This window comes from Bufo gargarizans, chromosome 2 (assembly GCF_014858855.1).
Source record: "Bufo gargarizans isolate SCDJY-AF-19 chromosome 2, ASM1485885v1, whole genome shotgun sequence".
Taxonomy (NCBI): Eukaryota; Metazoa; Chordata; class Amphibia; order Anura; family Bufonidae; genus Bufo; species Bufo gargarizans.
Window position 1 is genome coordinate 549,323,382 of NC_058081.1, and position 25,845 is coordinate 549,349,226.

Genomic DNA, 25,845 nt, shown 5'->3' on the forward strand with positions numbered 1-25,845 from the left:
GTGGGCCACACAGAATCAAATAGCATCCATATGTATGATCATAACTTAAAAGCCGTCTGCAACCCCAGGAGGTATGATCATACATATGGATGCTATTTGACTTTGCGTGGGCTGCAATAGGATATATATGTGAAACGAGCATATACACTTTGCACTTTATTTCGGTCCTAAAATAATTTACATGTATATCTAGGTGGATCAATTGTCCAGCAATATGTTTACATGAAGCCATTAGCCTGTATTCCCTGCTAGCGCATTGTTAGCCTTGTATGTGTTTGCATCACCAACCATTTTAATATTGTGATTTTAATTATCATGAAATAATAATTAAATAATAAAGATATATTTTTGGTATTTTCTACTCGGACTTGCTTTGATTGGTGTAATAATTGAGGGGCTTTGTTCCGGGTCATGACATTTTGCCCCAATACAATTTTTTGGTGACAACCTTTAAGTCAGTGGCAGTGCTCTCTTCCAGCAATGCGGTCATTGCGATTGTCTGGGGAGGGAAGTTGCCCCACTGATACTAGCAATATGCCATCAATGTATGTGCAGACAAAGCCTCAGCTGTACATTTTGGTATGTCTAAAAATGAGCAATAATAAACCCATATAGAGTTGACATGCCACACATATTTGTTCATGCTAAAAAAAAATACTTTTCAAAAATTCAAAAAGCAACACTGAATGACATCTCCGGCAGACAATACAAATTAAATAACATCCACAGCACAACCAGACTTTATCCCAGAGATTCAAATTGCACAGAACCCAGAATGTCCAGTTTTACATTAAGGCAGTTCACTGTACGCACAGTAACAAACCACTAGCCCAAACGTTTATATTTGACATAACAAGTCAGTCTTCTCAGTGTAGGCTAATGTCAGTCATTAGGTTTGTATCTGCCAAACAATGAGATGGCTTCTTTCTGATCTCCTGTATCTTGGGTTTGTTTGTAGACGTTCTCCATAACCCTCCTCTGTGTCTCCAGTTTCATCACCTAAATTAAGAAAGTAAAAATAAGAATATAAAACCATGAAAGTAATACATTTGTAGGCACGCTAGAACGGCAACTAACACAATTTGAAACTCTAACAGCGCACCATAATACACCAGTCATGGTGCTATCTAAAATTTACAGCCTTATATTAAATCCGTCAGTCCCAATTAAGCGAGCATATATTGGCCTCTGTGAAAGAGACTTATGACTCAGCTTTAGAGTTGAGCGAAACCGAAATGTAAAGTTCGGGTTCGTACCGAACTTTAGGGTTTTCGGCACCCGGACCCGAACATTTAAGTAAAAGTTCTGGTTCGGTGTTCGGCGATTTTTGAAAGGCTGCAAAGCAGCCAATCAACAAGCGTCATACTACTTGCCCCAAAAGGCCATCACAGCCATGCCTACTATTGACATGGCTGTGATTGGCCAACTGCAGCATGTGACCCAGCCTCTATTTAAGCTGGAGTCATGTAGTGCCGCCCGTCACTCTGCTCGGATTAGTGTAGGGAGAGGCTGCAGCTGCTGTGAGGGAGAGATCAGGGAGAAATCTTATGAAGAACTGCTTTTTTACTCAGCGATCTACAGCAAATGTGTTTTGTGGGTGCAGTGCACAATTTTTTTAAGCCTGACCTGAGCTAACTACTGCTGAAAACAAACTTTTTTTTCTTCAGTTAGTCAATATCAATACATAATCGGCAGCCATTTTATGCAACGATAGTGCACCAGCACAGGCTATCTGCATGTCTGCAACTCCAGAAATACAGCTTTTTGCTTACTGGGGTTATAAAAATACATCTGATAATATAGTGCACATCTGGGAATACACGTGCATAAGTGATTGTCACATTTAGGCCAGAAATACGGCTTTGGCATACTGGGGTGAAAAAAGCCTCTTATACACCGCACATCTGGGATTACACATGCATAAGTGATTGTCACATTTAGGCCAGAAATACGGCTTTGGCATACTGTGGTGAAAAAAGCTTCTAATATATTGCACATCTGGGATTACACGTGCATAAGTGACTGTCACATTTAGGCCAGAAATACGGCTTTTTGGTTAGTGGGGTGAAAAAAACCACTAATATACTGCACATCTGGGATAAGACGTGCATAAGGGAGTGTCACATTTAGACCACAAATACCGCTGTCATATAGAGTTAAAAAAATAATAATTGTGCAATACCCTACATCAGGGTTTTTATTGACGGTTAATTATTTTTAACAGACCTAACCACTTTTTACTTTGCTTTGTAAACGCTAACTATGAGGCAAAGATCTAATAAGTGTCATGGTCATGGTGGTGGTGTTGGTGGAGCCTCTGGTGCAGGGAGAGGACGTGGCCGTTCTGCCACAGCTACATGTCCTACTGAACCTACTACCTCAGGTCCCAGTAGCCGCCAGAATCTACAGCGATATTTGGTCGGGCCTAATGCCGTTCTAAGGATGGTAAGGCCTGAGCAAGTACAGGCGCTAGTCAATTGGGTGGCCGACAGTGGATCCAGCACGTTCACCTTTTCTCCCACCCAGTCTTCTGAAGAAAGCGCACAGGTGGCGCCTAAAACCCATGCCCATCAGTCTGTCACATCACCCCCGTGCATAACGGGGAACCTGCAGCAGTCTCTTTGAAGACTCTGCTGGCAGGGTTTCCCAAGGGCATCCACCTAGCCCTTCCCCAGGGGTGGAAGACATAGAATGCACTGACGCACAACCACTAATGTTTCCTGATGAGGACATGGGAATACCACCTCAGCACGTCTCTGATGATGACGAAACACAGGTGCCAACTGCTGCGTCTTTCTGCAGTGTGCAGAACGAAAAGGAGGTCAGGGAGGAAGACTGGGTGGAAGACGATGCAGGGGACGATGAGGTCCTAGACCCCACATGGAATGAAGGTCGTGCCACTGACTTTCAGAGTTCGGAGGAAGAGGCAGTGGTGAGACCGAGCCAACAGCGTAGCAAAAGCGGGAGCAGGGTGCAAAAGCAGAGCAGCCGTCACCAAAACAGTTCGCCTGCTACTGGCCATCGTCAACAGGGACCGAGCACACCAAAGGCAGCTTCAAGGATTTCCCTGGCATGGCACTTCTTAACACAATGTGCTGACGACAAGACCCGAGTGGTTTGCACGCTGTGCCATCAGAGCCTGAAGCGAGGCATTAACGTTCTGAACCTTACCACAACCTGCATGACCAGGCATCTACATGCGAGACACGGGCTGCAGTGGAGTAAGCACCTTCAAAACCAAGAAAGGGCTCAGGCCCCTCCTGCTCCCTCTACTGCTGCCTCAGCCTCTTCCTCCGCCTCTGGAGGAACGTTGGCACCTGCCGCCCAGCAAACAGAGGATGTGCCACCAACAACACCACCTCCGTCACCAAGCATCTCCACCATGTCAGACGGAAGCATTCAGCTCTCCATCTCACAAACCTTTGAGAGAAAGCTTAAATTCCCACCTAGCCACCCTCGATCCCTGGCCCTGAATGCCAGCATTTCTAAACTGCTGGCCTTTAAAATGCTGTCATTCAGGCTGGTGGAGACGGACAGCTTCAAACAGCTCATGTCGCTTGCTGTCCCACAGTACGTCGTTCCCAGCCGCCACTACTTCTCCAGGAGAGCCGTGCCCTCCCTACACAACCAAGTATCAGATAAAATCAAGTGTGCACTGAGCAATGCCATCTGTGGCAAGGTCAACCTAACCACAGATACGTGGACCAGTAAGCACGGCCAGGGACGCTATATCTCCCTAACTGCACACTGGGTAAATGTAGTGGCGGCTGGGCCCCAGACGGAGAGCTGTTTGGCGCAAGTCCTTCTGCCGCCAAGGATCGCAGGGCATCATTCTTTGCCTCCCGTTGCCTCCTCTTCCTACTCGGCTTCCTCCTCCTCATCCAGTCAGTGACAACCTTCCCCACCAACTTCAGCACAGCCAGGGGTAAACGTCAGCAGGCCGTTCTGAAACTAATGTGTTTGGGGGACAGGCCCCACACCGTGCAGGAGTTGTGGCGGGGTATAGAACAACAGACCAACGAGTGTTTGCTGGCAGGAAGCCTCAAGCCCGGCCTGGTGGTGTGCGATAATGGGCGAAATCTCGTTGCAGCTCTGGGACTAGCTGATTTGACGCACATCTCTTGCCTGGCGCATGTGCTGAATTTGGTGGTGCAGAAATTCAGTCACAACTTCGACATGTCTGAGCTGCTGCATAAAGTGCGGGCCGTCTGTGCGCGCTTACGGCGTTCTCATCCTGTCGCCGCTCGGCTGTCTGCTCTACAGTGTAACTTCGGCATTCCCGCTCACCGCCATATATGCGACGTGCCCACCAGCTGGAACTCCACCTTGCACATGCTGGAGAGACTGTGCGAGCAGCAGCAGGCCATAGTGGAGTTTCCGCTGCAGCACGCACGGGTGAGTCGCACTGCGGAACAGCACCACTTCACCACCAATGACTGGGCCTCCATGCGAGACCTGTGTGCCCTGTTGCGCTGTTTCGAGTACTCCACCAACATGGCCAGTGGCGATGAGGCCGTTATCAGCGTTACGATACCACTTCTATGTCTCCTTGAGAAAACACTTAGGGCGATGATGGAAGAGGATGTGGCCCAGGACGAGGAGGAGGAAGAAGGGTCATCTCGATCACTTTCAGGCCAGTCTTTTAGGAGTGGCTCAGAAAGAGGATTTTTGCAACAGCAGAGGCCAGGTACAAATTTGGCCAGCCAGGGCCCACTACTTGAGGACGAGGAGGATGGGGATGAAGCATGTTCACAGCGGGGTGGCATCCAATGCAGCTTGGGCCCATCACTAGTGCGTGGCTGGGGGGATACGGAGGACGCAGACGATACGCCTCCCACAGAGGTCAGCTTGTCCTTACCTCTGGGCAGCCTGGCACACATGAGCGACTATATGCTGCAGTGCCTGCGCAACGACTGCAGAGTTGCCCACATTTTAACGTGTGCCGACTACTGGGTGGCCACCCTGCTGGATCCCCGTTACAAAGACAATGTGCCGTCCTTAATTCCCTCACTGGAGTGTGATCGGAAGATGCGCGACTAAAGGCTCCTGAGAGCATTCCCGACTGACGCTGGGGACAAGTGGAAGCACAAGGTGAAGGCAGAGGAGGAGGAGGAGGAGGTCGCCAACGCAGCTGTGTCAGCGCCAGCACCTCAGAAGGCAGGGTTAGCATGGCCGACATGTGGAAAAGCTTTGTTACCTCGTCGCAACAACCGCCCCAACTGCTGATATGGAGCGTGTTAGCAGGAGGCAGCATTTGAACAACATGGTGGAACAGTACCTGTGCAAACGACTACACGTAGCGACTGATGGTTCTCCCCTATTCAACTTCTGGGTCTCCAAATTGTCCACATGGCCAGAGCTTGCCCTGTATGCCTTGGAGGTGCTGTCCTGCCCTGCAGCCAGTGTACTCTCTGAACGTGTATTTAGCACGGCAGGGGGCGTCATCACAGACAGACGCAGCCGTCCGTCCACAGCCAACGTGGACAAGCTCACGTTCATTAAAATGAATCAGGCCTGGTTCCCACAAGACTTGTCTGTACCTTGTGCAGAATAGACAGTTCTAACAGCCTCAACCATCCATCCTATGTCCCAATATGTTGGGGGATAGCACTATGTAAAAATGCAAAATAACACACATCTGTGTTGGCTACCTATTCCTCCTTCGCCACCGCTTCCACCTAGACCGCCGCGTGAGCCTACATGGCCACATCCACTCATTCACCGCCTTTTCAACCTCTTCCTCCTACATCATTCCTAATTTTTATTTTTTATGGTCTTTTATGTTTTTTTAATTCATTTCCCTATCCACATTTGTTTGCAGAGCATTTGCCATGCTCTTAAGCACATGTTGCTGCCTTTTGCAGCCCTCTAGCTCTTTCCATGAAATTTTTACAGCCATTTTAGTGCTCAAAAGTTCGGGTCCCCATTGACTTCAATGGGGTTCGGGGTCAAGTTCGGGCCCCGAACCCGATTTTTTTTTTCCAAGTTCGGCCAAACCTGCCGAACCCAAACATCCAGGTGTCCGCTCAACTCTACTCAGCTTATCACCCACAGCAATATCTAACATCTACAAATACTACCATGGACCATCCTTATGCATCCAAATTCAAGAAAACTCGTATAAGATACTGACCCGCTAGTAAGTTACCCCGGGTAAAACCAATAGACGGTATCCTTCTATACCGGACACCTGCTGGAGATGCAACTCAGAAAGAGGGACGTATTTGCACACTTGATGGTCATGCTCTAAGTTGGCGACATTTTGGACCTCTGCTTTGGAGACTACCAAAACCATTTTCTCTTTAGCATTGCCTTTACTTGCCTTCTAGGTTGGAATGAAGAACGACAAAGCGTGCAAAAAAGATCTCAACTTTCATGCATGTTAGTGGCAGCTAAACTCCTTATCCCTCCTCTATGGAGAACACCACTTTGCCCCTCTCTATCTCAATGGTTGAACAAAGTAGATCAAACATCTGTATGTTGGTTAAATAACTGGCTGAGGGATAGAAAACAGAGGGTGGTTATTAACGGTACACACTTAGATTGGGTCACTGTCACTAGTGGAGTACCTCAGGGGTAAGTATTGGGCCCTATTCTCTTCAATATATTTATTAATGATCTTGTAGAAGGCTTGCATAGTAAAATATCAATTTTCGCAGATGACACTAAACTGTGTAAAGTAATTAACACTGAAGAGGACAGTATACTACTACAGAGCGATCTGGATAGATTGGAGGCTTGGGCAGATAAGTGGCAGATGAGGTTTAACACTGACAAATGTAAAGTTATGCACATGGGAAGGAATAATGCAAGTCACCCGTACATACTAAATGGTAAAAACACACTGACATGGAAAAGGATCTAGGAATTTTAATAAACAGCAAACTAATCTGCAAAAACCAGTGTCAGGCAGCTGCTGCCAAGGCCAATAAGATAATGGGTTGCATTAAAAGGGGCATAGATGCCCGTGATGAGAACATAGTCCTACCACTTTACAAATCACTAGTCAGACCACACATGAGGTACTGTGTACAGTTATGGGCTCCTGTGAACAGGGAAGACATAGCAGAGCTGGAGAGGGTCCAGAGGAGGGCAACTAAAGTAATAACTGGAATGGGGCAACTACAGTCCCCTGAAAGATTATCAAAATTAGGGTTATTCACTTTAGAAAAAAAGACGACTGAGGGGAGATCTAATTAATATGTATAAATATATTAGGGGTCAGTACAGAGATCTATCCCATCATCTATTTATCCCCAGGACTGTGACAAGGGGACATCCTCTGTGTCTGGAGGAAAGAAGGTTTGTACACAAACATAGAAGAGCATTCTTTACGGTAAGAGCAGTGAGACTATGGAACTCTCTGCCTGAGGAGGTGGTGATGGTGAGTACAATAAAGGAATTCAAGAGGGGCCTGGATGTATTTCTGGAGCGTAATAATATTACAGGCTATAGCTACTAGAGAGGGGTCGTTGATCCAGGGAGTTATTCTGATTGCCTGATTGGAGTCGGGAAGGAATTTTCTATTCCCCTAAAGTGAGGAAAATTGGCTTCTACCTCACAGGGTTTTTTTTTTTGCCTTCCTCGGCTTAAAGGATGGCAGGCCGAACTGGATGGACAGGTGTCTTATGTACTATGTTACTATGTAAATATATAGTATTGAAGAATAAGAAATAGCTGCATTTGCTAACCATTCACACACTAGATTTACGAAGCTTTGGTCCCAGTGGATAACTTACCATAAAGCTCCTTCCTTCCTTAACCATATATAAACAGACGACCCTAACAACAACTGTGCTTAAGACACACATGAGACGAACGCAACAACTATAACACTAGTTTTACCTCTTTCTTCTAAAGAAATCTGAAGACTGTGATCTCGGGTTAGACAATCCATAATGACCTTCCCCCTGATCCCTCGCACCCTCACTTATACATATTGCATAAATATTCTACAAGTTCACTTACTTTTTAAGATGATTTTAATAAACAGCAAACGATTTAAGTTGATCATATGTTACTACTTTGTTTGCGTTTTCTTTTTAAGGAATACTGTTATAGGTCAAGGTACAACTACGGGTGATCATATAATGCATTATTTATATATTTCCTGGACTCTTCTGTATTAATTAGCAACATCATGACTGCACATTCCTATAGAAGAGCTGTAAGTTTCACAAGTTACGACCGGCTATTATGCAATCTATACCTGTAAAACATTTATGGTCTCTAATCATTATCCTGTAAAATCTGAATAAAAAGACAATTGAAAAGAAAAAGAAAAACCATAAAGGTAAAGAGGTTGTATAATTAAAAAAAGTAATGGATGGTTGGCTTGGTAAAACATGAAAAAAGTGCCTTCCCTTTCTGCCTCATTTCCTTCAAGCCGCTCTGACATCTTCCCAGACGTGTTGTTTTGACTCCAATGGTGGCATTATGTATACTGCTGCAGCCAATCACTGGGTTAACCGTTGTACAGAACAAGGCCGCTGAGGCCAGTGATTGGCTGCACAGGTATATGGAGCAACACTGCTGCAGCCATCAGTATGTCACTGGCCGGGAAGATGACAGAGGTGCAGTGATAGATCAGAGTGGGTACAGGAAGGGAACTAATATCTATCCATTATCTACTTATATAACCAAAGATCTTAGAAGGCTTCATAGCAAAATTTAACATGGCCCCCCCTGCCACGCTAACTGCAACAATACACGTATATCAATAAGTCGCACCGCAAAGTTCAATGCCCCAGATTTCTAACAAGTGGAAGAAATTTTAAGAAAAAGAAATTGTAATGCAAAAAGTCTCCCTCCACCTCACCCAAATTTATCAGACTTCTATGCTGGAAAAAAGCGGAACAGGTACCTAATAAATATGGCATTCATTCTGACCACCATATTTTTCAATGTGTTCACATCAGACAATTGGCAAAAATACACTGATAAATCTCCTGCTTCACGTCTATTACAAAGCTGGCTGCCTGCAGCCACCACTAGAGGGCGCTCAGTGCATAGAAATGTATGCGGTTACAATTTATTGGAAGCTTAAACAACGTCTTTGCATTGTGCTCAGAGGGAGCACAATGCAAAGAAATTGTTTCAGCTTTGAGTAAATTGTAGTGGACTCTAGAGGAGTGGCGGTTGTATGAAATTGCAGTGTTTGCACCTCGTGAAGAGAAAGAAGTTCTTCCCATGGGGCCCCATAGCAGTTGCGTCGTCTGCCTCCACTGAAGGTACTCCACTGTCTACCTATCTATTATCCATCCAAACGCTATCTCAAGTCTCTCTACCTCAAGTCTCTCTACCTCAAGTCTCTCTACCTCAAGTCTCTCTACCTCAAGTCTCTCTACCTCAAGTCTCTATCGATCTGCTATCTATCCATCCATCTTAAACGGAGTACATACCAATCTTGAAGTTGATGTATCCTTCACCGCCGCTCATCACTAAAATACTTGAGTTTCTTGTATTTCCACTGCCACCTCCTGGCAAAGAAGGGTTGATGTAACCTATTGAGTAAACACGGTTTTAGTACTATAATAATCATTTCATGCATTGTATAAAGCATCATCATGTCACGCTTTGTTTCCGGAGGAGGCAGGAAATCCTGCAGGTTGATACACACCATGTGCAAATTTATCTCCTGCTTGTTTAAACCTAGATATTAATGGGGTTGAGTCACAAATAAACTTATCCTATAGCTAGAGCCATCTGATGGGGATGGGTACAGCTGCTATGACCCACAAGGATCATACGTATGGCAGCATTGTGCGTCAGTATGAATGAAGCAGTGCAGCGTCCCAGTGGTCACTGCTAAAGGGGTTAATGTATCGTTAAAGGCCGTATATAGGGATATATGGTTAATTTGCCAGCCTCTTAGATGCAGTTACCAGGTGTTGGCAGGTCCCACCCCTCTAGATAGTAGCTGCTGGGGAGTGAGCTCTAGGTAGTGTGTGTGAGAAGAGAAGCAGTAGACAGGGATACACAACCAGAAAAAGTGACCGTAATAAGTGCCAGACTCTGAGGAAGAGAGAAAACAAATCTAATAGAATGTAGAGCAGTCATTTCAAAGGAGAGTGTGTGGGCAAGAAGCGAAGGTAATGCAGGCCTCAGGCTACAGACTTCACTGCAATTTGGATTGGGTTAGTAGCTTCAAGCACCCTTCCGCACCCAAGAGACAGATTGGCCGTCTCTACACTGACTGCACACGGCAGTTGGGCATTGCAGAATTATGGATAAAAGAAGAGAAAATTTGCACCCCTTTGGCCGGATTGGAAAGACTGCACTGTTAATGTGGAAAGGGACTCGGGAGGGGGGGGGGGGGGGGCAGGGGGGCTATGATACTACATCCTTTTCCCACCCTATATGCAGCCTTGAGGAACTGTCTTATGACACGTAAACAGACTGTGCCTACTCGTGCAAAGACGTGTGTATCAACTGCTGAGCGCCCTCAGTGAACGGTGGCGATCCTACCGGAAGCTCAGTGGTGACTGACAGACGCTCCCGCTGTAACGGCTGGGATCAAGACATAACTCAAATCCCGACTGTTTAACCACTGAGATCTGCAGTCAGTGCTGACCACAGCATCTGACTGGCTTACGTAGGGAGAAGCTCCATCAATCAACCTAATGGCCCTCATACAATGTGATTGTGGGGTGCTGAGATTTACTATGGCAGCTGGATGCCTAAAGGTGGGTTTACACGGGCCAATTGTCGGAAAGGAAGTGCTCGGTCAGTGAAGAAGATCTCCTTCACAGTAATAGTGCTCCTTTGTCCCCATACAGAATCATTATTTCTGGGCAGCAGACCGCACAATGATTGATGTGTCTGCACGAACGACAGGATCACCCGATAAACAAATGTCTTGCTTCTTCATCGAGTGACTGGTGACACATTTGGATCGCCAGATTATCGGGAATGAGTGTTCGCAGGAATGGTCGTTCCCGATAATCTGGACGATTATAGGTTCGTCTAAATCCACCTTAACAGTAGCGTCCAGGCCTACCGTGTGCAAAAGCCTATTAGGCCCTAAGGGTGAGCAGACTCAGACAGTGGTCAGCTGAGAAATCATTCCCAGGGAGTAAAGACGGGAGAGAGACCCAGAAGAGTCTGTAAGAAATAGGTGGGGGATCAGTGAGGTGATTTAATTTTTTTTTTTTACTGCATTTTTGTATTTTTATTTTACACATAAGAGTCTTACCTGCAACACATGCAAAAAATTTTACAGAATCTCTGTGACCGTGAAACGAGACTTGTGCATGCTCCAGGGAACAGTAGGGGCTCGTCTGATTTAAGATATCCTTGTTGTCCTTGACTTCTCCAGACTGTTCCAGTGTTCCTACAAGTATAGCACATTCATTACAAGAGCTGATTTTTTTTTTTTTTTTTTTACTAAGTGGGGCAATCAAATGATTGAGTTAAACAGGTTTCCCAACACTAGAGTATAACAGAAAGTTGAATTATACAATGAGTAAGCTATCCTTTGCTAAAGTGGATCTGTCAGGGAGGGAAGATCTCTTTAAGTTAGAGCATCTGGTGGTGTGAGGAAGGACTGGCGATAGGGTCATGGGCGCCCACAGAGGAGCCATTGTAGCACAAATTGCTGAAAAAGTTAAAGAGGTTGTCCCATAACAACTTATTCTCTATCCAAAAACTGTGGGGGTCATTTATCAAACCGATATAAAGTAGATCTGACTTAGTTGCCTATAGCAACCAATCAGATTCCACCTTTCATTTTGGACAGCTCCTTTGGAAAATGAAAGGTGGAATCTGATTGGTTGCTATGGGCAGCTAAGCCCGTTCTACTTTACACCAGTTTGATAACTGACACCCTGTGTGCGTGCCACATTTTTTATACCACCCTCACCAGTTTTCTGAAAGGGGGAGTAACCAGCCATCACAACATAATTATCTTCATTTACGCCGCCGTTTTCTGCTGCAAATGAAACCAGAAATCTAGAGCAGCTCACAGCAGTCGTAGAATTCTGCCAGGTGTATAAGTACCAGATGCTTCTAGCATTAATTAATGCTGAGAGCATCAGATCGTTATGTACCCAGACAGCAGCCGTGAGGGGGGGCGGCCCCCTAAGCATCGGCCCACCAGGACATTTCCCTGTAGCGAGTATGGCCAGTCCACACCTGGGATATCAAGACCAAATAGCCGGTCTTGACAAATCTCCCCCATAGTTTTCTCTCTTGAGTCTAGGATATTTCATGGACAATTGCATCAACAGCAGATCAATGCAAGAATAAAGATGGTTTTCAAGGTCCGACACCTCTAGAACACTATATTTTGGGTTAAAAGTTTGAGAAAGAAAAGACAGCATGCTACACAGTTACTGATAAGTGAACGAGGACCAAGCATGATTATTTCAACCGGGAGAGGATGACCGGAAAAAGATCAAAATTTGGCATGCTGAAAACTAACATGTCTGGCAGGGGCGGATTGGCCATAGACCTTACAGGGAAATTTCCTGGTGGGCTGATGCCGAGGGTGCTGCCTGGGCCCTCCTCGCAGCCTGCCAGTGGAAGTTTTTGGGGATGTATTTTGTGCTGTTGGCAGTATTCTGTGATGGACTGTGGCACTTGGCTCTGTTGGGGTGGTCTAATATGCCACACTATGGTATTACTGGCCTTGCCTTCCATCAATTTGGACCAGACCACAAAACGGGGCCACTTTTAGTATTTATGTTCCCAGTCCGCCCCTGATGTCCGGAAGCAGGGGGCAGTCAAACCCCTCTATACACAGATTGGCCGACATTAGTCTAATGTGTATGGCCAGCTTCAGAACACGCCAGTCAATTAAAATGAGAATACAGCAAACATTTCACAAAGGCATTGCTAAAATATATGTCTGATCAATCATATCTGGGCGTCCATAAATAATCTTACCCTTGGAGAAAGGAATAGAAACTATGACACCGCAGGAGGTGCCGACCCACAAGCGCTCACAGAATACAGACAGTGCAGAGACCTGGGCCATAGACATAAAGCTGCTCGAACCTGCAAAAACGGTAAAAAAAACGGTTTTACATTTTATTTTCATCTTAAAGAGGAGCTGCCACCTCTGGTTTAGTGACTGATGTAATAATAACTGATGCCATTCTCCTTTTATTCCTGGTTTATAAAGGTACAACTGGGTGTTACCAAGTAGGGGAGGGGCGTGGGTGTGTCCTTGCAGTCTGGCATTGCCAGCACTGATTGGGCAGTATCCGCATGTGCAGGGACACACCTCCGAGTGGTAACATCCAGTTGAACCTTCATTCATAAGCTTACATCAGGAATAGGAGGAGCCTGTGTAGAAATTCTGTGTCAGTTTCTATATTTCATAAGACATGCCCCCTTGTTGGCCAAGACTTGTGTGCTGTCCACATGGAGGTCCTGTGCATAAAATGGCTGCTGATGGACCAGACCAATCACCTCCATGTGAGGTCTCCTTTATTCACATACACTGCACCTGCCATCTGCAGGTCACTGCCGGCAGTTCAGTGCAGGTACGGCGTGTTAGAATGGAGGAGGCTGAGTGATGTGACTGGTAACATGACCCTCCATCAGCGGCCATCTTATGGACAGGACCTTTATGTGGACAGCACAAAAGATTTGTCTAACAAGGGGAAATGGCTTATGAAATCTAGCAAATGGCACATAATATGAACACAGGCTATATTAGTAGGTGGCATATAGTCATCCTACATATGCAATGGTCAACCGTAGCCAGAAAGTGGACAAACCCTTTAAATCAGACATGTCAGGAATGGTGACATTCACTATATACACATCATAAGGAGTTTACCAGTATACGGTACTACACTGAGAATTATTTACTGATGATGTAACTATATATTTATTTACTCACATTGGAGGTAATATAATGTCTATTATACCCTGGGCTTCAATTTCTCTCTATTTTTAAGATCTCAGCTTGCTGTTGGTGAATAGAAACCAGTACACAGTTACTATGATTCTCTGAAAGCCGAGCACAGGGGACGTCTGGCAGGGTGTCTTATGTCTCAATATGCTTTCAGAACCAGATGATTATACTATATATTACCAGTTTTATGTCAATTTAACATTTTCTTGTGGAAGTAAATACAGGTCCTTCTCAAAAAATTAGCATATTGTGATAAAGTGCATTATTTTCTGTAATGTACTGATAAACATTAGACTTTCATATATTTTAGATTCATTACACACCAACTGAAGTAGTTCAAGCCTTTTATTGTTTTAATATTGATGATTTTGGCATACAGCTCATGAAAACCCCAAATTCCTATCTAAAAAAATTAGCATATCATGAAAAGGTTCTCTAAACGAGCTATTAACCTAATCATCTGAATCAACTAATTAACTTTAAACACCTGCAAAAGATTCCTGAGGCTTTTAAAAACTCCCAGCCTGGTTCATTACTCAAAACCGCAATCATGGGTAAGACTGCCGACCTGACTGCTGTCCAGAAGGCCATCATTGACACCCTCAAGCAAGAGGGTAAGACACAGAAAGAAATTTCTGAACGAATAGGCTGTTCCCAGAGTGCTGTATCAAGGCACCTCAGTGGGAAGTCTGTGGGAAGGAAAAAGTGTGGCAGAAAACCCTGCACAACGAGAAGAGGTGACCGGACCCTGAGGAAGATTGTGGAGAAGGACCGATTCCAGACCTTGGGGGACCTGCGGAAGCAGTGGACTGAGTCTGGAGTAGAAACATCCACATGCGTGTGCAGGAAATGGGCTACAGGTACCGCATTCCCCAGGTCAATCCACTTTTGAACCAGAAACAGCGGCAGAAGCGCCTGACCTGGGCTACAGAGAAGCAGCACTGGACTGTTGCTCAGTGGTCCAAAGTACTTTTTTCGGATGAAAGCAAATTTTGCATGTCATTCGGAAATCAAGGTGCCAGAGTCTGGAGGAAGACTGGGGAGAGGGAAATGCCAAAATGCCTGAAGTCCAGTGTCAAGTACCCACAGTCAGTGATGGTCTGGGGTGCCATGTCAGCTGCTGGTGTTGGTCCACTGTGTTTTATCAAGGGCAGGGTCAATGCAGCTAGCTATCAGGAGATTTTGGAGCACTTCATGCTTCCATCTGCTGAAAAGCTTTATGGAGATGAAGATTTCATTTTTCAGCACGACCTGGCACCTGCTCACAGTGCCAAAACCACTGGTAAATGGTTTACTGACCATGGTATCACTGTGCTCTATTGGCCTGCCAACTCTCCTGACCTGAACCCCATAGAGAATCTGTGGGATATTGGGAAGAGAAAGTTGAGAGACGCAAGACCCAACACTCTGGATGAGCTTAAGGCCGCTATCGAAGCATCCTGGGCCTCCATAACACCTCAGCAGTGCCACAGGCTGATTGCCTCCATGCCACACCGCATTGAAGCAGTCATTTCTGCAAAAGGATTCCCGACCAAGTATTGAGTGCATAACTGAACATAATTATTTGAAGGTTGACTTTTTTTGTATTAAAAACACTTTTCTTTTATTGGTCGGATGAAATATGCTAATTGTTTGAGATAGGAAATTTGGGTTTTCATGAGCTGTATGCCAAAATCATCAATATTAAAGCAATAAAAGGCTTGAACTACTTCAGTTGGTGTGTAATGAATCTAAAATATATGAAAGTCTAATGTTTATCAGTACATTACAGAAAATAATGAACTTTACCACAATATGCTAATTATTTGAGAAGGACCTGTATATATATATTAAATATATTCACAGTTCTGAAAAGAAACCTCCTTCAGTGGTGTAAAAACCTCCTGCCCTAGTCCTCCTCTGAGATGTCACATAACCTCACAATAGCGGCCAATTATAGAACTGGCCAGGGCCACGGCCGCCACGTCATAGACATTCAAGGTGACTTCACTGCCCTGAAGCAGTCAGACATGGTGGGGGAAGCAAATGCTTTCTTTCAAGAGACTGTGAGTATATTTAAAAGCTCTGTCATTTCTTCATGTCCTAAGTGTTCTTTTCTGAAATCCACCAGGACCCCAGAAGACCCCTTCAAGAAGTGCATGTGACATGACAGCTCTGTGTTGGCGGCTCCTCTCACCCAACATTCTCTGAATGAACGGCTCTAATTCCAGTTCTTGTAAAGGCTGCCCGGTCTCGGGATGGAACAGACGTAGAATAGAATCCAGGCGGACAGACACCCATACTCCATCTCTCGCAGCGGCAATGTGCCTCACTTGACTTTCAGGACGATGCGTTGCTTCAAACCATATCTAGGACAAAAAGGTGTATATAATCCATTTACATCTTCAACCACTGCTACAGACCCGGTATGTCCGACAATTACATCCCGTATCCTCGGAGCAGGAACAGACTTCTGCAGAGGCTCACCCCTCACAGCAGATCCTTGTGCACACAGAGCCCACAAAAACAGCAGAATCCGCATCCTTATTGAGAATGCATCAAAAAGGTTATGTCATGATTGATGTAAAAAATAAAAATCTGACAAAATATAGTAAATGACAAGCTCCATCTAACCAAGCTAGAACCAGCCCTGTGCCTCCAGAGATCTGCCCATTGCACTGCTGGATTTATTTCAGGCTGGCAGCTTAGGGGACGAGCCCTTTCTCAGGGGATGTGTCCTTTCTGCTGCAGTTCTCTCCCTGTGACTGTCACAGCTTCTAACAGTAAATATGGCTGGTAGCAGTTGACGATTTAAACTGAGTGTGGGCGACCATCTCAGTGAGGGGGACAAGAAAAAAAAAAAACACAGCAGGTGGCGCTATACAGATACAATTTCTTGAATAACTGCTGAAGGAAAGTAAGTAACACCATTATATTTTCATATATCGCAGTATAAGGAATTTAACTAGCCCCCCCCAAAAAAAGACAGAAGCCCTTTAAAGTATGCATGTTCTCGCAGAAGGACTCTCCAGCCATAGACAGTACAGTTGAGAAATTTGCGGAACTAGTTAAAGGGCTTCTGTCACCCCACAAAAGTCTTTTTTTTTTTTGGGGATAGTTACATTACTTATAGCGCGATATAGGAGAATATAATCTTGTCACTTACTTTGATGCGGCCGTTTCTTTAGAAAACTAAGTTTTATAATATGTACCGTAAATCCGGTCTCTAGACGCCCTACTTGCTGGTAGCCGCAGCAGAAAACCGCCCCCTCGCCGTGTTGATTGACAGGGCCAGCCGCGATCTCCTCCTCCGGCCGGCCCTGTCAGTATTTCAAAAATCGCACGCCTCTGTTCAGTCGGCGCAGGCGCTCTGAGATGAGGAGGCTCGTCTCCTCAGAACTCCCTCAGTGCGCCTGCGCCGATGACGAGGTCTGAACTAAAGGCATTATTAAAGGGTTTCTCCTGCATTTTACTATTGATTGCCTATCCTGAGGATAAATCATCAATATCTGACTGGCCGGGGTCTGACCTGCACCTGGAAAATATAGTGGACAGAGCTAGTTACTGCAGCTCTGCTCCCACTGAAGTGAATGCTAGTGTGACGTGACTCCTGCCGATCATATAGCGGTGGCCAAACTGAGAACTGGCAATAGGAAAATTCTGGAATACTCCTTTAAATAGCGCTTATGTGTCATGTTTATATGCTTTTCAGCTTTTTCTGTATTAAGGGCAGCTGAGAAGTTTTGTGACAAATCTACTACATTTACCAGATTCACAGCTGAGAGATCATGTCACTTGGCTCCTGTTACCTGATTTATTCTAGATCTATGAATATTATGGTTAAAGGCATTTTTGGGGGCAATTTTATTCATTATTGCATTGTACTTATTTTGAGCTAAAAATATTTTTTTTTCTATTAATCTTTTAAAAATATGGCATCCCTTTTTCTGTACAGAGCTGACATGCTGTAGTAGCTGCCTGTGGATATTCTATCTTTTCCATCAGACCAGGAGAAGACGGGCTCCTTATCTCTGCTCTCTGACATTATAAACACTCATTATAGCTCAGTTCTGGTCTTACTGATAGGAATGTGGCTTAAATAAGTGTTTATGACCTCTCAGCAGTTTAGAGATAAGGATTATTAGATGACCGCCACAGTGAAAGTGAATAATAATATTACAATAATAATCATCTTTATTCATATAGCGCCAACATGGGATGCAAGCCCAGGGCCAGCAACACTGCAGCAGGGCGTTTCTCCTAGCAACCAGGAGGATGACCGCTGCAAGCAGGATGGGAAAAGGAGTGCAGCAAAGGTCAGACAGATACTAATAAGGGGGTAGATAGTGTAGATAGAGAGTGGGATATAGGAGGGGACAGTGGGGATTTAGTGGGGGCTGGGGTTAGCGAGGAAAGTAGGGAGAAGACTGGACAGAACTATACACTTATGAAAAATAGATCTGCTGGTAACAAGAACCTGTTACATACAAACATCAACCAAGGTAACCCAAAAATCCCAAATATTCACTTTACAGGTAATAGTCATTTAAAATGTATTTTCACAAATGCCAGAAGTCTAGCTAGCAAAATGGGGGAGCTGGAGGCTATGGTACTAGAAGAACACATAGATGTAGTTGGTGTGGCTGAGACATGGTGGGACTCTTCGCATGACTGGGCTGTAAATATTAAGGGTTTTACACTATTTAGGAAAGACCGGGTCAATAGAAAAGGAGGTGGCGTGTGATCTGAAGACAAGTGTGAAAGAGGCAATTGTGGGTGAGGATGGTGAGGATGTAGAAACCTTATGGGTGGAAGTTCAAAGGGATATAAACACTGAAAAAATAATACTTGGTGTAATCTATAGACCCCCTAACATCACAGAGGAGATAGAAACACAACTGTATAACCAAATAGAGCGGGCGGCACAGGCTGGTACACTGGTCATAATGGGAGATTTTAACTTCCCAGACATTGACTGGGGACAAGATTCTGCCTCAACCGCAAAGGGGAAAAAATTCCTCAACTTGCTGCAGGACCACTTTATGGGCCAGTTTGTAGAAGCTCCCACTAGGGGCGATGCTCTGTTGGATCTGGTAATTTCTAATCATGCAGGGCTTGTTGGAAATGTTACTGTTCGAGAAACACTAGGTAATAGTGACCACAATACAGTTATATTCCCCCTAAACTATAAGAAGCAAACTCTGTCAGGCAGAGCAAAGACACTGGATTTCAAAAAGGCTAGTTTCCCTGGGTTCAGGGGATATACTGGGAGCAGCTACTGTCACATAATAATTCTGAAGATAAATGGGAGAGCTTTAAATCCACATTGAGTAATTGCACACATTTTTTTATTCCTTTAAGTAACGAGTATAAACGGCTAAAATTAAACCCCCCATGGCTTACAGCTACTGTAAAAAGGGCAATAAAAGACAAAAAAAGGGCATTTAAAAAATACAAATCTGAGGGGTCAGCTGTAGCATTTGAAGATTACAAAGGGCTTAATAAAATCTGTAAAAAGGAGATAAAATTAGCAAAGATACAAAACGAACAGCAGGTAGCAAAAGAGAGCAAAACAAATCCCAAAAACGTATTTAAATATATAAATGCTAAAAAACCTAGGTCTGAGGAAGTAGGTTCACTACATCATAGTAAAGGGGGGTTAGTCACTGAAGATAAGGAAAAGGGAGAGTTACTGAATGTTATTTTTAGCTCTGTATATACAAAAGAAGAGAAAGGAGCCGATATCTGTGGTGCTGGGGCTGTTAGTACATCCAGTGATATACTCAATTGGCTAACTGTAGATATGGTCCAAGAGAAGCTAAATAAGGTAAATGTGAACAAGGCTCCGGGTCCAGATGGATTACGCCCAAGAGTGCTTAAAGAGCTCAGTTCAGTCATTGCTGTGCCCCTGTTTATAATGTTTAAAGATTCTCTAGGTACTGGTACGGTGCCAAGTGATTGTCGCAAGGCAAATGTGGTGCCCATATTCAAAACAGGATCTAGGTCCTTCACGGGTAATTATAGACCAGTTAGTTTAACTTCTGTTGTAGGAAAAATGTTTGAAAGACTCTTAAGGGACTATATACTGGAGTATGTGACTATAAATAAAATTATAAGTAATAACCAACATGGGTTTACCAAGGATAGAAGTTTAATTTATTTATTAATGACATCGAGGACAGTATTATTAGCACCATTTCTATTTTTGCAGATGACATTAATCTATGTAGAACTGTACAGTCTATGGAAGATGTCCATAAAATACAAGCTGACTTGAACACTCTAAGTGATTGGGCATCAACTTGGCAAATGAGGTTCAATGTGGACAAATGTAAATTATGTATCTTGGTAGTAATAATCTCCGTGCTTCATATGTCCTAGGGGGTGTAAAACTGGGGGAGTCACTTGTAGAGAAGGATTTGGGTGTCCTTGTAGATGGTAGATTAAATAACAGCATGCAATGTCAATCAGCTGCTTCTAAGGCCACCAGGATATTGTCATGTATTAAACGAGGCATGGACATGCTGGGCAGAGATGTAATATTACCACTTTACAAAGCGTTGGTGCGGCCTCATCTGGAATATGCAGTTTAGTTCTGGCCACCAGTACTTAGAAAGAATGCACTACAGCTGGAAAAAGTACAGAGGAGAGCGACTAAACTCATAAGGGGCATGGAGGGACTTAGTTATGAAGAAAGATTAAAATAATGAATTTATTTAGTCTTGAGAAGAGACATCTAAGGGGGTACATGATTAACCTATACAAATATATAAATGGGCCATACAAAAAATACTGTAAAAAACTGTTCCATGTAAAATGCCCTTAAAAGACAAAGGGGGCACTGCCTCCGACTGGAGAAGAAAAAGTTCAGTCTACGGAAGAGTCAAAGCTTCTTTACTGTAAGAACTGTGAACCTGTGGAATAGACTTCCTCAGGACGTGGTCACAGCAGGAACAGTGGACAGTTTTCAAAAGGGTTTAGATGATATCTTAAAAGTAAATGACATTAATGCTTATGTAGAAATCTGAGTCTTACTTCCTTGTGGTATTCGCGTCCCTACCTATCCCTTGGTTGAACTTGATGGACTTATTTTTTTTTTCAACCGTATTAACCATGTTTCATATTCCGCAGTGCTTTACAGTTCAGTGAAAGTACCAGTCACACAGTTAGAAAAACAGTTAACCCTTTGTGACAGAACAGCTCAATATTTTTAATATAGGTCAACTGGAAATATGATTTTTAGCCAAAAATTAGTAAAATACAATCACAAACAAAATTAGCCTTTAAGGGCCATGGCTGCTTGTAATCCAGGAGCCGCTTAGGTTTTCATGTTTCCCCTAGTTTGGTCAGCATGAATCTCTGTACAAGTTCCCTTTATGCTATTTACAAGCCAAAGAGGAAATTTATCAATACTGCTGTAAATGAAAACTGGCTATTACCTATAGCAACCAATTAGATTCCACCTTTCATTTTTCACGTCTCCTTTAGAAAATGAAAGGATCAATCTGATTGGTTGCTATGGGCAACTGTGCCTGTTTTTCTTTACCCTAATTTTTAAAAATCTTCCCTCAAGAGTTTTCTAATGTCAACCCCAGGACCAAGAGAAACAAGTCCACTATGCCGTCTTACATTGTGCAACATTTAAATCCTCACTATACAAAACTACAGAATGTGGATATGATCTATACAAAATAGAAATAGGCCTCCATATTTAAATATTTAATACCTGCACAGACCTCTGTGGACACTATGCTAAATGAATGCTGACATAATGTGAAGACATAACAATACAGGGGCCTTTTAAACACCATGGGGCAGATTTATGAAAACGGTCTCTGCTGCCAACAGCAACCATTCACGGTGCAGCTTTCATTTTCCAAGGCACTATATGAGATGAAAGCCGCGCTGTGATTGCGTGCTGTGGGCAAACGTTTTTCTGTTAGAGAGTTTTCGTAAAACTGCCCTAGTGCTTTAATGAAGCTGTTACATGTTAAATGCTCACTCCAGCCTTGTACGAGGTCTCAACCTGTTCCATCAAAATGAGGTGGAAGTTTTGGAGAAATTACTTTGACTTTGGCCATCCTTGGACCCACAACATAAATCCGATTCCGGTAGCCACACCACACGTCCCCGTGAACAGCCGCAGAGCAGCGGATTGATTGCTGCGGCCTCCCCAAGTCCACAACTTTTGGATTGTCCAAATCCCAGTTCCTAGCTGAATGAAAAAGAAATTAACGTATTAAAAGGACACCACTTCATAGAGATAAAATAATTCACACTGGAATCACTTGAATTTGTCAGTTTTACTTACCAGCATTTCTTTTAAAAATTGCAAGTGTCCCGTCACCCAAAGTAGTGACTACACGGCCATCGTTGTGCCTATAGTGAGATAGCAGAAGACCAATAAACAGCTGAGTCCGTCATCCACATTTGCAAAACGACTATTTTGGTGGTTAGATTTTTCTAATCAAATTTTGGTCACTTTGGTCCTCTAACATCCAATGTGATGGACTTGATGGTTAAATCTAGGTAATATTATTTCCTGACTGATATCTCCTTAGGCTGTCAACGATGCCACTCAGTGAAGTCTGTTGGGCACAGCTGGTGTCATATGACGGATCCAGCACCACCATTATTTTCTTTGTACTGCACCTTTGACAGGGCAGATCAATGGAAATAACAAAGCAGGTGTCAGCACTAAGGATTGTAATTTACAAAAAAGAACTGCAAGACAGCAAAAAGCTGAAATTTCAACTAATGCTCCGAAAAGCGTCCCATGTGCAGACAAGCTCTCCTCAATTTAACTCCATCCAACCCACCTGCTGAGGGAGCAAAAGATAGTAATGGTGGCATGACCCTCAGATCTCAGCTGCCCTAAGGAGGAGATACTGGGAGGTCAGACTGGGAGTGCATGTTTAGTTCAGAGAGGGGCATTAGCTGCTGCGAGACTCTTCTGGTGTTAGCTAATCACCCGAGGGAATGCTGAAATGAAGTTCAACACACCCAACACCTTCCATGAGTACGGAGAGCGGCTTGATCTGTCTCACCAAAACCAGTAGGTATGGCAAATATTCATCTAATGTGTATGGATAGTTTTAAAGGGGTTGTCTGAGCTAAAGATATTGGATAGGTCATCAATATCAGATCGGTTGAGGTCCGACTCTCGGGACCCTTGACGATCAGCTGTTTGAAGCAGCCGTGGCTCTCATGCAAGCTGCACCCTCTTCAATATTTACCGGCATACTGTCTCCACTGTAGCGGCTGTGCAGTGTAATTACAACTGTCCCATTGAAGTGGAAACAGCACACAGGTAAGCACTGAAGAGGATTCAGTCTACTTCAAACAGCTGATCGGAGGGGGTCCTGCGAGTCAGACCCCCACCGATCTGATACTGATGACCTATCCTGAGGATAGATCATCAATATCTGTAGTTCGGACAACCCCTTCAATGATCAACAAACACTGTGGATATCAAAATGTTATCTTGCACTTTTCCATACATTTCTATATAGAGAAGATGTGTCCTTGTGACAAATCACATTCCAGAACCTGCATGCATTTTAGGACATAAGGCAGATTATCAAAAGAATTGTTCCAGATTTTTAGCAGAATTTTGTAGCAGATTCAACTTTTTGCAAAGCTAAGGATCTGGAGTAAAAAATCTGCTACGTCTGAACCAAGCCCATCAGTATAACCCACCTTAAAGGGGTTCTCTGGGCTTTTCATATTGATGACCTATCCTCAGCACAGGTCATCACTATCAGATCAGCGGGGGTCTGACATCTGGCACCCCCGGCGATCCGCTGTATGAAGGGAATGCACACGTGCCGTCTCTCTTCCTGCTCTCTATAGACACAGCAGTGGCAAGCAGGGACAGAGAATGGAGATGGCATGTGTGCATTCCCATTATACAGCCGATAGGCGGGAGTGCCGGGTGTCGGACCCCCACCGATCTGATATTGATGACCTGTCCTGAGGAGAGGTCATCAATATTAAATGCCCAGAGAACCCCTTTAAACGACTCCTATTTCTAAGGCAAATATTAATGAAACGTGTGAGAAGCACAAAAGTCTTACGTAATACTGTGGATTGCATCTTTAAGCTGAATTTTCTGAAGACACGTCCTCCATCCAGAGACAGCCGAATGAATGAACAAACTGAATTGAAAAAGGAAAACAACACTGAGAGACACATATAAAAATCCAGAAAATCCACCAAAACGGAGATACATTTTTTGGCGTGGATTTTCTGCTTATGTTAACTAGCACATTGAAGCCTATGGGAAAAGGTGCAGAATTTTTAATTCTGCATAACAGGTCAAATTCCACACGGAAGAAAGATGTGAAAAACCATTTAATTTGCAGATACTGCATAAAGCCTCATTCACATGTCAGTGTTCCACAGACGTGTGCTGTACGTGTTCTCCACGGACAGCACACGTCCCCATTCATTTTAATGTGTGTATTCAGATATTCAGACATCAGTGTTTTAGCACGGTGCGTGGGTCTGTTTTTTTAAGCAGGGATGCATGGTCTATTTTGTCCGTGTTCATGGATCCATCACGCCCATTATAGTCTATGAACACCACGGATGGCAAACGGACACACGGACCCACAGACAGCTTCACGGATGCATCACTGACCTCCTGCTCACGGATTTGAGCACGGACACGTAAATGAGGCTTTACACTAATGGCAACTCTCTACAATGCCCAATTCAAAAATGGTAGAGAGAAGCGTAGGTATCGCTAGTCATTACGCATGGCATGGTGCATCATCACGGCAGATTGCTGAGAGTAGGTTGGAGGTGGAGCGGCGTTTGGGCGTGATTATGCGTAGCGTCTCCCATGTGCCTTGGCATTCAGAAATTATGGAACATGAGCATAGCCTGCGGCCCCTTCTGACATTGTTTTAATGGGTTTTTAGTGGATTTTGTGCTATTGTAACAATAAAGTATTATATTCTATATAAACAATTTTGAGTATTATTTATCCATGTTTCGGATTTATATATATCGGGAATGCACTCACAGGAATGTAGAAAAGTTTTTTGCTCAAACTGTATTCCAATAAATATATTTTATTTTCTAAGTAGTTGGATTATTTACATGATGGAGATAGAAAGCCTAGTGTCGCCATTCTACAAGAGTAAATGTGTTGCTTATAACCATACATGAGCTATTTACAAAGGTGTCAAAGTGTGGAGAAACAGAAGGCTTGGATTTGGCGTGCTGGTGGAGCATTTAGAGCTCACTGAGGGGCCACAGGCCAGGGCCACTCAGGTGGCAGGTAAAGGTAGGAAGGCTCAGCAATTAGAAGACTATATCTGGGTGACAAGGGAAAGAGTGTACCCGAGTAAATCTACGTTTTGACTGATTTTATTTATGTAAATTCCGGAATAGCATCATCACATCAGGATATCTTTTCCACTGCTGTAGTAAGTATAAGGGCAACAACAAGGTCCAGACAGGTGCTGGTGCAGGGGAGTTTATTATTAGGCCTTAGGCCTCATGCACACGACCGTTGTGTGTTTTGCTCCCTGCAAATTGCGGATCCGCAAAAACACGGATGGCGTCCGTGTGCGTTCTGCAATTTGCGGAACGCCACAGACAGCCATTGATATAACTGCCTATTCTTGTCCGCAAAACGGACGAGAATATGGCAGGTTATATTTTTTTTGCGGACCACGGAACGGAGCAACGGATGCGGACAACACACGGGGTGCTGTCCGCATCTTTTGTGGCCCCATTGAAGTGAATGGATCCGCATCCAAGCCGCAAAAACTGGGGCCCGGATGTGGACCAAAACAACGGTCGTGTGCATGAGGCCTTATTCACACGTCAGTGTTTTGGTCAGTGATTTCCATCAGTGATTGTCAGCCAAAACCAGGATTGGAGACTGCACAGAGATGAGGTATAAAGGAAAGATCTGCACCTGTTCTGTGTTTAGAGCCGCACCTGGTTTTCACTCAAAATCACAAAATTACTAACCAAACACTGACGTG

General features: G+C 44.1%; 1 protein-coding gene across 1 annotated transcript in view; it reads right to left on the reverse strand.

Moving 5' to 3' along the window:
• Positions 1-310: 310 nt before the first annotated feature.
• The window catches only part of LOC122928581 (C-Jun-amino-terminal kinase-interacting protein 4-like), a 116,434-nt gene continuing 90,899 nt past the window's right edge, over positions 311-25,845 (reverse strand). The window contains exons 20-27 of the mRNA XM_044281562.1: positions 23,920-24,000; positions 22,155-22,222; positions 21,910-22,058; positions 16,041-16,212; positions 12,886-12,996; positions 11,195-11,332; positions 9,402-9,503; positions 311-999 (exon numbers count right to left, since the gene is read on the reverse strand). Coding sequence (XP_044137497.1) covers positions 890-999; positions 9,402-9,503; positions 11,195-11,332; positions 12,886-12,996; positions 16,041-16,212; positions 21,910-22,058; positions 22,155-22,222; positions 23,920-24,000 — 931 coding nt within the window. The 3' untranslated portion in view covers positions 311-889. The remainder of the gene's footprint in view (positions 1,000-9,401; positions 9,504-11,194; positions 11,333-12,885; positions 12,997-16,040; positions 16,213-21,909; positions 22,059-22,154; positions 22,223-23,919; positions 24,001-25,845) is intronic.